Below are 14,442 nucleotides of genomic sequence, written 5' to 3'. Positions count from 1 at the left end.
TAAATCAGGGAGGCTGTGTAAACTTGTCTCCTTCCCTGTAGATAGCGATCATTTAGATGTGGCCTCGATGATGGTCGCTTTTACCTGAGTTTCACCAGTGGCCATCCTGGGCCCTTGTAAGTGGGATTTTAAATTATTGACCCCATGAAGAAATCACCCTATATTTTCAAATGGATCACACACTGTATAAAGCATAGAACTTGGTTCTGTGTATGTGTGTGTGTGTGTGTGTGTGTGTGTGTGTGTAAAGGAGTTATTCTCACCATGAATAATAGAGAAAGAAGTGTGAAAACTCAACAATATAAGAGCTGGTGTGTGAGTGTGTGTATGTGCGCTCGCTTCTACGTGTTTTAAAAGAAAAACTCCTCCCTCTCCAGTGCTGACAGCCTTCTGTGCTGACTTCCTAAAGTCCTTGGAGCAAAGCTTCCCTTGTGCCAAAACCAAACTGAAATGTTCTTACTTTTCTCTGGCATTCTTCTGGGAATTTGGAACACCCACACTTTTGGGGTAGATCATTCAGGATTTCTGCAATTCCTGCCCAGAAACAGTTTCCTCATGGTGTCCTAGTAGAAATGTTTTTCATTGATCATTTCTTTATGCTAACATAATGCATAAAAGCTATGATTATAAATCCTGAGTCTATAAATCTATGGATTCCCCAGGACAAATTCAGGAGTCAAGGCACCAGCAGGAAACAGCAGGCACACTCAAAGGGTTTAACCAAAGCCAATTTAATAAGTAAATCTCTTCAATATGTGCTTGATCCACATGTAGTTTGGCACATAGTAAGATTAGACATGAGCAGCCAAAGAACATCAGCGTGTCTCCACCACTCGTGGAGTAAATGTGAACGAAGACTATTTTACATAGAATTTTGGAAAGGAGAATTATCTTCACCTGGACTGGTGATCTGCTTCCAGCTGTGACCATGAAGCTACAAAGGAGGAGCAAGAAGAGGAAGGGGGAGAGTGGAGAAGGGGCCTTAAACGTAGTGATTCAAATGATGTGTGAGGTAACTAAAGTTAACATTTTATTTAGGTAGCCCTAGTGGGTGTGGCTCAGTTGGTTGAGCGCTATTGTCTGCACTGAAAGGTCACTGGCTCGATCCCGGTCTGATCAGTGTTTCTCCCTCCCCCTAAAATCAATGAAAAAATATTTAAAAATTTACTTAGGTAATCATCTTCTCAATACCTGTCCCTGGAGATACTGGCTGTACATATTAGTGACAGGTGAGGCACACACTCCAGGTGAAAAATTGCTACTGCCTTCCTTAAACTGTTACTACTCTAAATTTCAGTTTCCAATTTTTAAAACCCCAGCACTTATTCCTTGAAATGACTAGCACTGAGGACACGGTGTGTACAAATTCTTTCGTATTTAACTTTAGCAAAATGATGGTAGAACCAAACAGAACACATTTGCTTTCCATTTATCGAAAGCATAATTTTGATAGTGTTTCTCAATACTGGAAATTGTTTAATAGAGTCTAAGAGTCTCCAAGAAAAAAAATAGTTTTTAGGGTAGAGAATCTGAAGCATGGGTTTTTCTTTATTTGGGCCATCTCTCTTTCTAAAGAAGTACTTTATGGAACTGACTCATAAGGAAATCATTTTAAAGGCAGTGGGCAATTTTGAATGACCAGACCTCGTTCTTTCGGATGGGAATCAAGGAGAGACTCCCCTGAGGCAATGCGCAGACCTGTTGAGCCTTGTCAAAGTGCTGGAATCTGTCAGAGTAATTAGCAGCTTCGCACCTTTGGAGGGGAGCTCGGGTTTCTTAGTGAAGCATGGGACCTGCAAATGTAAGAGAAAGGCAGGGGTAATAAGCGATGAAACAGCTGAGCAGGAGCAGCCAAGAGGGGTTCTCGTCACTGTAATTCAGGGCCAGTTCCTTCAGGACTTCAGGGAGAACAAAGCACATTGAAAGGAGCAGCAGACAGCAGGCACGAACAATGTGCGAAGCACCATTCACTTCCAGAAATGGACAGTTGAGGTCCTATGCACACTGATGTGTCCAAAAGCCAAAAAAGGATCTTAGAAGAAATCAATCATTTTACCAGTGCCAAGTTCACTTATTCCAGGAACTGGGATATTTCATAATAAAAATTTAAATAAAGGCCAAAAATGAAGCAATGACAGTTCTTTTTTGGATGGATTCTAAATTCAGGCAATCATTATATTTTATTCAGGCCTAGTTCTATTTCTGTCTTTATTTGAGCTATGGAGTTTTAAGATAGCTTTTCATAGATGGCAAGTTATTTTTAGTTCTTTTAATATTCATAAAAATGTAATAATTCTAAAAGTTATTTGTACTAAACGTCTCTTCATTTTTTTTTTTTTTGGTCCAACTAGTTACTAAGGTAACTCTGGCATTAAAACATTTTTATGTAACAAAGATATATTTAGTAATGAAAATTACCACTAATTGATTAGTTTGAATGGACATACTTTTAAGTAATATTGATTTTCGTTAAATTCCCATACAGTTTTCCTCATCAAAGTCTAAATGAATTAGCCAGCCATCAAAAATGTTTAATAAATATGAAAGCACTTACAGGAAGGAGTCAGCAGTACAACTTTCTTGTTTGCTGAGTACGTGTCTACACAGGTCACTTCATGCATATTAATTTACAATAATGACTGGTAATATGTAACATGAAAGTTAAGGGAACCTTTCTAATTTGAATATAAAAATTCATTTTGCCTGTTTACCCCAGCCTGCAAGATATCTAATTGGTGCATTTTGGGTTGGGTGTGTATAATATAACAGGACCACTTCTGTCTGCTCCTTTGGACTCCTAACACCAGCTCTTATCTGTCACTCTGTTATCCAAATGCTGGGCCACGTAAGTGATCAAAAACCAGGTGTGGTTGATAATATTCAGGTAACTTTTTTCCCTAACACAAATGCCTCTGAAGAGTTCCCATTAATGGTCCGGGTTGCTGTGCTGAACTTTTTATTAGTAACCCCATCAAAAATCCATGGACAGTTATGACCCAAAAGTGGATAACCTAATATGTTAAAAGAGACAAACCTTTAGGTTTTGGCAACATGAATGTTACAGAAACATTTGTGATTCAAAAGGCTTATAAGGTATTGCCTTAAAATATGTTTTCTGATTGTTGACAGTTTCTCTGTTAAAATGATTGGCCAAAATATGGAAAATAAAAGGAGAGTCATTCACAGGCGTTAACCTGGGGCTTGTAGGCAAGGGGTGTGTGTGTGTGAGCACACACGCGTGGCTCACTGCGTGCTTCCCTTGGCCACCATTGATTTCCTCCTCACTAAACACTTACTGGTTCCTGTCTTCCAGATGACACAGGCTGTCCTAGTAGCCAGTCAGTGTCTCCTGTGAAGACGCCCTCGGATGCTGGAAACAGTCCTGTTGACTTTCGCCCTGGAAGTGATGAAGACTTGACCAGAAAGAAATGCACAGTTGGAATGGTTGGTGAGGGAAGCATCCAGTCAGCTCGCTGTAAGAAGGAACCCAAGTCAGGCCTTGTAAAGCCAGGTAAATGCACTTACATTCATGTTGTTATCAGCGCGGCATGACTGGAGTGAGTTCACATTTGAAACGAAACACCTGGATATCAAGACAGGGAACACTAATGCTGTATCCAGTAGCCAGAAAGATCTGCTTTTGAGAAAGTCTCTGTCTCTGTGGATGTGCCTGTTCTGGACATCTCATGTAGATGGAATCATACAATATGCGGCCTTTTCTGTTTGTCTCCTTTCAGTTAGCATAATGTTTCCAAAGTTCATCAACGTAGCGGGTATTAGTACTTTTGTTCTTTTTTTATGGCTCAGTAATATTCTATTATATTGATATACCACATTTTTAAACAGACTCTTTTAAAAAGCAGATTTAGGTTTATAGAAAAATTGAGTGGAGAACCCAGAGTTCCCAGGCGCCCTCTCACCAATACTTATTGCCTTGGAGTTGTGATATACCACATTGTGTTGCTCCATTCACGGTTGGTAGACATTTGGGTTGTTTCTACTTTTTGACTATTATAAATAATGTGCTGTGAGCATTCATGTACAGGTTTTTGTAAGAACATGAATTCATTTCTCTTGAGTATATACCTAGGAATAAAATTGCTGAGTCATGTGGTAACTCTATGTTTAACTCTGAGGGATTGCCAAACTGTTTTCCAAAATGTCTGTACCGTTCTGCATACCTACCAGCAATGCACGAGGCTTCCGATTTCTCCACATCCATCCTTGTTAATAGTTGTTACAGTCCACCTTTTTGATGATAGCATTCGAGTGTGTGTGAAGTGGTATTTCATTGTGCTTTTTAATTTACATTTCCCTGATGGCTAATGATGATGGGTGCCCTTTCACGTGCTCCTTGGCCATTTGAATATCTTCTTTAGAGAAATGCTCTCATTTCTTTAAAGCTGGGAATAATCACCAATAGAATCTGCTTCTCTAACACATGGATGTAAGTTTCCGAGCAGGATCCCTGACGTCCTCTTTGTATTCCCAGCACACAGGGTCGGTGCATGTTGGGGGCTCAGTGAGCATTTGTTGACCTCAGCGGTGAAGGTGGACTCTGGGACTGAGAAGCTAAAATGGTGCTGCACAGAATGTCAGCTTTGTGGATTGCAAAGAAAAAGTAGATTTCTTTGTGGAAGTAATGCAGTATTTGAATGCAACCTGAAATTATTTCATTTTTATTGACCACACACACCAAATTATCTACCAAAATATCTGCCACTCATTCTAAAACCATTTTATAGTGGTGACAATACAGGGAAACAGGGAAACGGGAGACAAGTGTGGTTCAATAATCTTCCTTGTTTCAATAATCATAATAAAGGGTAATAATGTTGGTATAAAACTTAAAACTCTTTGTGTATACACAAAATTTACACTTAGCAAGTCCCTGATTCTGTAGAAGGTAACTCACTTGGTAAGGATCAGCCACTTGTCTTGCTGAGAATGTTTAAGGCCTTAGATTTTCATGAAGAAAATGCAGACAAAAAAAAGAAAGAAACTAAGGGGGGGGGGGAGGAAGGGAAGGAGGGAGAGAAACAAGAAGAGTTGTTCTTAATGTTGTTCTGATTCTTGGATCTTTTGAGAATCATGAAGGCCATGGACCCATACTTCAGAAGACTACCCATATGCACAAAATACTGCGTACTATTTCTGAGATGTCATGGATCTCCTTTATTAAGACATATAAATCTTAGTTTAATGATCCTTGCCCAGAGGCAGACCCTGAAACACCTTTTGTCAATTGCTTCTAATTTCATTGCTCATAGGTATACTGTCACCTAAGCAGGTAAGGACCCTGTGCTCTTTTTATTTATTTGCATTTAACCAATGTCAAAGGGATCCCTAAAGTTTATTTTTTAGTTGCCTAAAATGCCTAATGTCATCCTTGAAAAAGTTGCTCAGGCGTTTGAATGGGACCCAATTCTGTACAGTAAGCTCTTTGTGTTTAGAAAAATCTGCACCATGACCTATAGTTCTCTGAACTTTCAGCAGAATAAACCTGTCAGTCACATAAATATGAAGAGAGGAAATCCTGGAAATGAGGCTCCTGGATGACTCCAAAATTTATAAAGTGCAGAGACATAATTTGTTACCCACAAGTAGACACTGTTCTCAGGTTAAAATGTTCCGCTTCCTCCTTAGCCCCGAGTGGCCCTCTCTCCTCAGCCCAGACTGATCTTGGTGCACGCTCTACTTTTTTAAAATAAACGGTCTCATTAGAACCAATACCATTTTATTAAAATAGCAAGCAATTAGTGTCTCTTAGAAGGATGCTTGGGGGCCCTTGAACAATAAATAACACGAGCCCATTTAATTTTAGGTTCTTTGTTCTAGATTCTGGAAAACTGCTGCTCACCTCAGAAAGGAGTTATTGAAATGCCCCTTTGGTCGTTACGATAAAGAGCTAATAGTGCTGACTGTACCTGATGCAGAAGGGAAGGGAATGTGTCACAGGCTGGGGGGGGGGGGTGAGGTGCACAAGCCCGCCCCTTCGAGCAGGGCGCAGTGGAAACCCTGCCTTTCTCCCAGCATGACTCCTTCTGGAACTTCTCAGAGGCAGCAGCCTTCTGTCATTTTGGCTCCTAGCAATGCCTAGGCAGATTTAATTAAAAATCGCCACCAAAGAGCGCAAGGAAACATCCCTGCAGTCCAGTTGGATAATGGCTTGATGCTTTCCTTCTATCTGCAAGTCACTTTAGCTGACACTGAAACGGACCCTCCAGAGCTTAACACCTCAACACGGGGTCTGTCATACTCTAGGCGCCCAATAAATCCTTCACCGAGAAACGGAGTGTCCACTTTGTGCAAGGAGTTGTGTCTGCTGGGGGAGGAGCGTGGGAACGACTCGGTGAAGATGACCTCGGTGTCACCCTGCTCTTAGGGAGCTCGTAGTTTAAGGAAGAATACTGCGTAATAAATCTGGCCTGCAGCACCGATTGAAAGGAAAGGAATGAAGGTTGAAGGTGTTCCAACTGGGAACTATTTGAAGACTCAGCGCTGGCAGCATTCCCTTGCCCAGGTGCCCCTCCTATATTTAGTTTGCAGTTTTCCTGAAGAGATTGCTTTACTCAGAAAGGAAAGGCCTAGTTGGATTGCTGCTTACATCAAGTGACATTCCTGGGCCTCCCTTTATGTTGATTTACTGCTTGGGGAGTACTGTATCTTACCCCGGGAAGAAAAAGACTCAGTGCCATTGTTTTACAAGTACAAGCCCTAAATCCTTTCTCCAGAGCAAAGGAAACAGACAATTTAAACAAATAATTAGAAAATGTGAAAGGGGAAAAAAAACACACCACCACCTGTGATTAAGGAGACGGGTAAAGAGCAAATAGTTGGGGCCCCTTTGAGTCAAAAGAAATCCACATTTAAGAACTGAAATGTTGAAATCTGCATTTGAAAGATGTCACTGTATTTTATCAGCATTCAAACCAAGTTAGTATTCCCTTGTCATCAGATAGCACCCAGGCTATTGAAATTGGAGAGCTGGCCAGATGAACTATAACTTCACAACAATAACAGAGGATTGGTTCCTTTAAAAAGAAAAAAAGGATTTCCCACATTCAGAGGCATTTGCTAGCAAACCCAGAAGGGCACCAACTAGGTTAGTGACTAATCAACACCAGTTCCCTTAATAGATAGAGGTTCTTTACACACAGCCCATAGGCTACAGAGGTTCCCGCGCATATCTCAAGCATCACTCTCACTTCAAAGTTAGTTCTGTGAAAAGAGAGCTAGACAGCTTACCTAGGGGAGGCCATTCTTACAAAGTTCGGGCTATCTAGAGGAGAGTTGAGAGCTTAGAGTTAACACAGCTTCTCCCAGGTTACCTAACTTGCCCTATCTTGGGGAAAAAGCGGGGAAGGGGAGACACTTTCTAGCTACCAGATTCTCGAGTCCAGCATGCTAGGTTCAAATCTTCATGCCACCACTTTATAATGTGTGCTCTTCAGCTACTTGTTTTTATCTTGAAACTTGGTGGTTAGCATCTGTAAAATGGGTTGTCGTGAAGATTAATAGACTAATGAATGTAAAGTGCGCAGCGTTGGACCTGGTACAAATAATTTCTCAGTAAATGTTAATAATGGTCATTTGTTGTTCTTAAAATATACATGCCACAAATATGATGCACTTTATTTACAAGAAACCCCTTTAAACTCTTACACTGAACTTAGGTTTATTTGAAACAAAATCCTAGCATGTCATGTTATTCCAGTTCACATAAATCCGGAGCAATGTTTGCTATAGACACTGACAAGAGTACGGATTGACAACTAATGGATTGACAGTAAGGAAGGAGATGGGAAAATATGGAAGAGCAGACAAAGGACCACTGAAAAGCACTGAAATGCTTAAATGCTTTGCAGCACTTAATGCAGTAATTAATGTTCTAGAAACAGACTGAGTCATTGTGATGGTGGAGTTGGCAGAAAATGATGTGTGTGAGGGCAGAAAAATGTCATGAGCATTTTAGAAATATTTTCCTAGAGTAGAAAAAACTAAACTTTCAGTGCCAAAGGAGATTTTGGTTATATGGAAATCTTCTGCATTCTTGGCAAGGCATTGTATTTCTAGTACCTTATAGTTATAATAAAAGGGGTTGCAGCATCTAGGCCCAGCCTTAAATAAAGGCTGTAACCTATTCTGCAGACTGAAAGCCTTATGAAAATAACTGGAAGGACTTATTACATGTAATTACGGGCTTGGATAATGCTCTGAAATTGGATTTCAAATTTTTTTAGCTAATATTTATTGAGCACTGACCGTCCCAGGCAAAATACCAAGCACTTTACTCATTTTACCCTAACATCAGTGCTAGGAAGGAATATCATTATCTCCTATTTTACAGATGGAGAAACAGAGGCACAGAAAGGTTAAGTAACTCATCCAAGGTCACACAGCTTGTAAATGGATTTTGAACAGAGTAGTTTTGCTCCTAACTCCTAACCATTGCACTGGTTGTAAGGCCTGTCTTCAAAGGATGGATTTTAATTGCGGCAGAGGAGAGTGATAATCGAGAAAGTTGTGTTGACATAAGACAGAAATTATTTTTCTTTAATGTTTGCATAGCCCTAAAAATTCTTTTAGTAAGTTAGCCTATACAGTCCATATGTAGACTGCGCTGGCTGTTGCTGATAACAGGATCAATGGACCTTAGCGTAACGTCAGTGAAATACAGGAAGCTGAACACGTAAGGCTGCTTGGATGCAGATGAGTGCAATAAGCCATGAGGATGTGAACATCGAAGGAGTGTTAAGGTCTTTAGTGTTTTCCACTTAATTGTGAACTGGTGCTTGCTCTACTTGTTGAAATGTGCTATGGGCTGCCTGCATATCACGAATACTTTCGTAAACAAAGATCATTAGACTTTCTCAGCTTAAACAAGAGCTTTGCATTAACACTGAAACTTGCTTTCACCCTGAGAGAAGGCATGCTCACGCAGCACACGGCAGAGAATGTTCTGTGAGGGACAGTGGTATCATCTGTCACCTCTCCCCGGCAGAGACCAGACCAGTGGCATCAAGCTGAACTGCGATGAGTGGACTTAGTGTTTATGTTCACGGCATGGCTAGGCATTCACTCGCATGCCTTTCTCCCATCTGTGCTTCTGATGATGCCCCAGTCAGCGCAATGCTGCCAAATGGTCCCTTAATGGTTCTTCCCTAAGCATTCGTCGTGATAATCCTCAACTCTGCAAGGTGACTGCCATCCAAATCCCGAGTCCGCTAGGATTTATTGCTTTTACAGTGTTCTCGCCACCGGCTGGGTACCTGCCAAGCGCTTACTGCGTGCTGTACCGTGTAGAGAGCGAGGCGCTGTAGATCTGTCACACGGCCAGACGCTGCGGCGGGCCACACACCCACTGCTGGACATACGTGTCAGAAATAAACCTGGAAACTTCTTTCACACACAGACTCATCAACCCAGAGCTGTCAATCACGCAGATATATGATCTTTTTCCTAACTGAGGGGGGAGTTTTTTGAAGAGACCGTCTGCATGTAAAGACAGAGGCGTAGTTCAGGAGGCCCAGCAGGGTGGTGACCTGCTTGGCGCTGCAGCAGCCTGATGTATTCAGGGGCAAGAGGAGGGTGCAGTTACCCAGGCCCCGGATGGAGGGGACTCCCAGGCTGTATGTGGGGAGAAACTGCCCTTGCCCTGGCAGGTAAGGAGCCGGAGGGATAAATACCATGATCTCTCGGTCTTATTTGTCGGTATAATTTGTAGTGTGGCATTTTGGTGTACTGTAGGGTCATGGACAGAAAGTGATGTGTTGAACAACATAGTGTGTTCATTTGGGTAACTCAGCGAGTTAGAGTCCTCCACCACCTAAGCCTGCACCTGATAGCAGCCGAGGTGCAGCAGTAAGCTGTGTGAACGCAGGTTGTGGTTAAATGAGGTCATGCTCAGGAACCTGGCTTCAGTGGGCTTAGGATCGAAGATGCAGAGTCTGCAATGTTTGTGGCATTGCAGGAAGGAGATGGCCATGTAAGAGTCTAAAGGAAGACTTTCTATTTCTAAAGAAAGTATAAACCTCTTACTTCACCGCCTATAAGGTTTGCCCTGAAGCGAGGTTTGAATCCCAGCTGTACATTGTCTAGCTTGCCTTCATTCATTCATTCATTCAACAAATACGCATTAAGCATTCACCGTGCGCTGGCTGCGTTGTTCCAGGCATTAAGGGTAGAGGAGTGAAAAAATAGACAAGGTGACTGTTCTCAGGACACCTGCCCTTAACATGGGGCGACGGCTGATACACAAGCAGACAAACAAGATAAGTTCGGATGGCGACAAGTAACACAGGGCAGTGCTATGTAGACAGTGACTGGGGATGGAGAAGGGTGTGTCTGGGGAGATGACCTTTGAGCTGAGGACTTAGCCATACTCCTCCACACTTGGGGGGGTTGGGGATGGGTGGCGGGACAGAGTTAGGAGGCGAAGAGAGTGGCGGCAGGTGAGGTCTGTATTCTTGCAGTGATGGGAAGCCATGGGAGGGTTTTGAGGAGAGAGACATAATCTGAGTTATACGTTAGGGATCCTTCTGACCACTCGGGAGCTTGGGTTATGAAGAGACGAAACTGGAAGCAGGTACACTAAATGTAGATGGTTTAGGAAGGAGGCAGTGAAAACAGAAAAGTACAGGGTGGGGCAGAAGTAGGTTTACAGTTGTTTGTATGGAAAATAATACAATAATTAATAAATACAAGAATAATAATACAAGAATAAACTCTGTGTTTCCCATACTCACAACTGTAAACCTACTCTTTCCCAACTCCAAATATGGATACAACATATATGACAGAATATAAGGTCCCCCGTTTTCCTAATGAGATTTAAAATGTTTAATTTATTCGATAACTCTAGTAAGCCTTTAGAGATATGGGCAAAATAGTCAACGTCTGATGGGCTTCTTTATTTGTTAATATTAGTTGAGCATATTTATACTCTATTATTAATTTATATTCTTTATTAACCATAGTTAATATAAAAAACATTTATTCAGTCTTTCTCATCCCTAGGGCTACTTTTCAACTCCTCTGTCTTTGCTAGAGCAAATCATCTTCACTTCCAATCAATTTGTTTGATATAAAGCAGTTTTGAATCCATGTCTGGTGCATATTTTCAAGACAACTCCTGTGAGGGTGTGAATCAAGTGACTGTAAGAAGAGACCCACCCAAAATACAGATGCTAAAAGTAGACAGACATTTATTTGTCTCCTGCAAAACAGCACATAGGTATTTGGGTGATCCAGGCTGGTAGGCAGCTATGTTGTTGATTGTCACCTGTTAGGCAGAAGGACGGGGGAAAGGACCCCTCCCCCAGGACACAGAAGTGATATGTGTCATCGAATTACATCCCAGGACATCTTAGTCACCTATTACTATATAAGACATTGGAGATGGACATTGGAGGACAAGAGGCAGGTTATGGCAACATCCCTGTATCGCATGGGGACACTGGGTTTTTCTGTTTTCCTTTAGATGTGTCTGAGCATCCTTCACTGTCCAAAGCTACTCAGTTCCTGAGTTCAGTTAACAAGGGATATGAGTTCTTGTGATCTCTACAACTTAACCATTGACTGCATTGCTATTTGAGTGATCTTTAAAAGTCTGGAGGAGTCATACCACAGGAATAATTAAAAACTCGTTTTCCAGTTTCTTGCCCCGCTTCATACTAAACAATCCTAGCAGTTGACCTCTGAAGGCAGCCCAGGTTAGCGCTGATGGAGGTCCATTCAGACTGATGTGTCTTTTTCAAATGGGGGCTTTTTGTTCAGAGAAGGTAATTGTAAAGAGAGCTCTATAATAAGAGGCTTTGGAAAGACACAAAGGGATTTCTTTTCTGGGAGGTAGTTGTGGGAGGAGGGAACCTCACCTTATATTTAGACGTTGAATGGGGTGGACCAAGTCACCCGCAGAGCAGTGGGGGGAAGGGGAGTTAGTGAGTGGAAAGGTTTCTTTTGTAAAGTGAGAAAAACAATTTCTTTATACTATGGAGGAACAATGAATACTTAGCCTTTTCAGGTTGCTGTGAGAATCAAAATATGTTTGGTATATAGCAGGCTATATTCATCACATCCTGTATTTTTTGCAAAAATCCTTGTCAGCTTTGGGCAGGAAGCTGGGTTTGTAGTGACAGTATTCGCCCAGGATACAGTAGGTGCTCAATAAACAATCCCTGTCGTGACTGTTACAAGATGCGAGATGAGGCAGGTGTCCAGATAGCACGACCCGAAGGCACTCGAATGTCCACTCACCATCATGTGCGCATCGGTCCTATGTTGTCACGGCTCCCTCCTTAAGAATTATTCTGATACAATGGAGGCCTTTGGTGAAAGCTTAACAAATGTGTTTACAACACTGTTTGGAAGGAACATGCCCACGGTTGTCACAGAGAGCCCCCATTCCACGGCCTCCCTTGGGCCCCGCGGCTCTCTCCTGCGCTGTCCCCCGGGCGGCACCGGGAAGAGCCCATGTGCCCAAGCAGCTGGAAAGCATGGGCTTCGCGAACCTTCGCCTGGGAGCCCCCGAGCTTGCCGTTAAATTAGGCATGTGTGAGGCTGCGGTGCAGTTTCTTCCTTGCCGTTGGGGTGCAGCTGTTGGAGGAAGATTCTAAGCCTGCTGCCCCGACGTCGGAGGATCAGCCCTGCCCGTGGTGCAGGCGCTGACTTGGGCTTGACAGCCCCGTATTTCTTTAAGCGCTTTGTGTCCATTCAGGAGGCGACGGTTCCCTTTGAAATGCTGCAGTCACCAGGGAGAGGCTCCTGTGCTCTTCCCTGATTGGCCGGCCTTCCCTCTGCCTCCTGTTGCTATGGTGCCCAGCCGAGTAACTTCCTCGCCCTGCACAAGTAGGAGGCCGGTCTCCATGGATACCCCACTCTGAGACTGTACTCCACGGAGGGATGAGCTGCACACACTGTATTTCTGCACAGGACACACCCCAGCCTGTGGCGGGAGGCTGTTGGCAGAGGCAGGGTTTGCCATGCAAGTCCACGGAGCTTACCTCCTAAGTAAGTAGTATTAGTCACAGTAAGTAAATAATTCTGTCGGATCCCAGAGGATGTGCTCTTTGGGTACGTGTGTGTGTGTAAAGTCAGTTGTGGTAGGCTAAAATTGTAGTCTAAAAGCAAATTTTCAACTCTGCCTTTCAGATATTCCGAATGCAGGGTCTATAGCTAAACTCTAAAAAATACACACATGCTTTGTTTTCAATAACCCGTCCTAGGTGAGTCTGCTTTTGCAGTTTGAAACCCAGACTAACAAATAAAACAATGACCAGGGATGCTTACATCTGCTCCTGCTCTTCTAACCCTGAGTACTGCGTGCTGCATTTGTAAATGCAGAGCCCGACCTTGCCCGGTGGTGTGCTGTGGGAATAGATGAGCGAGCACAGCCGCAATTAATGCTAATTGGCCCTGCACAGAGTTTGCAGTGGGCCTCTGTACGCGATGTATTTATTATCAAGAGAGAGCCCGCTCATGTGATCATGTCTGCCAGTTCACCCTGGAAATTATTCAGAGCACATCTCTCTGGCCAGTTTTAATTTACTTTTCTCATGTGGCATCCAGCAGAAATTCTGCAACTCTTCGTGTCCATGGGACTGGGATGTGGAAGAGTTTTCCTTTTATTAACTGACTTGATCTAACACTTCCTCTTTACTGTACACTCCAAGAGCATAAGGGGTTGGATTTGCAAGGTTGTAAAACACATGAGTCATCTTAAAGTGATTTTCATCTGCTGGGTGAATGATTAATGCTGGTGGTGTTAAAACTAACTAGTAGAATCAAAAGAGAGACTATACTTATGGTAACCTCAACCTCAGTTCAGTAACTTTAAAATTGTGTAAAATTTGATTTTTAGACTGTCCACAGTAGATAGCTGGCATCTAACAGCTCTAAACAAAAAACAAACCATGAACTGTATTGGTATAAGAGAGATTCATTTTGATGGTATAAAAGACTGAGCACAGAGTATTAAGCTAGATTGTAAATTCCTTTTATTTTCTGTATTCATGCCCATTCAGGCAAAGGACAACCAGTATCATGTCATCTTTTCCAACTGTTAGTCATGGCTCAATTTTAATTGCCTAAAATGGTGAAAAGGTACCACCCTTTGAGAATGTGCACTTACTGATGACTGCTCTGGCTCTGACTTGTCATTGGGGTCAAGTTTTAAGTCATTGCTTTGCTTTAATGTTTTATAAATATCATTTCCATCCAGCAGATGAGCAAGGGTACATGGTATTCTCTGTAGAGATTCTGGTTTTAGAGACTTGGAAAAAACTTTGATGACCCTTACCCCAAAGTTTTTCACCTCATTCGTAAGCAGTACAAGGCCCCATTTCCCTTTCTCGATGTGTCTATCTCTGAAAACCCACCTAGTATGGGACTTTTTTTCAACCTCAAAATATCCGAACTCCTCTCTAAAATGGTTTCTTCATC

The 14,442-nt window shown here is 42.4% G+C and overlaps 1 protein-coding gene across 4 annotated transcripts in view; it reads left to right on the top strand.

The window, feature by feature from the left end:
- SYBU (syntabulin) overlaps window positions 1–14,442 on the top strand; it is a 58,156-nt gene that overhangs the window by 18,243 nt on the left and 25,471 nt on the right. For 3 of the 4 annotated variants that reach the window (XM_081117367.1, XM_081117366.1, XM_081117369.1), the window contains one exon: window positions 3,314–3,511. In XM_081117367.1, the coding sequence (XP_080973493.1) occupies window positions 3,314–3,511 (198 nt within the window). Of the gene's footprint in view, window positions 1–2,485; window positions 2,592–3,313; window positions 3,512–14,442 lie in introns of all 4 variants that reach the window. The other variant, XM_081117368.1, reaches the window with a different exon arrangement.

Source organism: Miniopterus schreibersii, assembly GCF_964146895.1.
Source record: "Miniopterus schreibersii genome assembly, chromosome: 17".
NCBI classification, from domain to species: Eukaryota; Metazoa; Chordata; class Mammalia; order Chiroptera; family Miniopteridae; genus Miniopterus; species Miniopterus schreibersii.
Note: the sequence above shows the minus strand (reverse complement) of the source record. Positions and strands in the feature narration are given on the sequence as shown.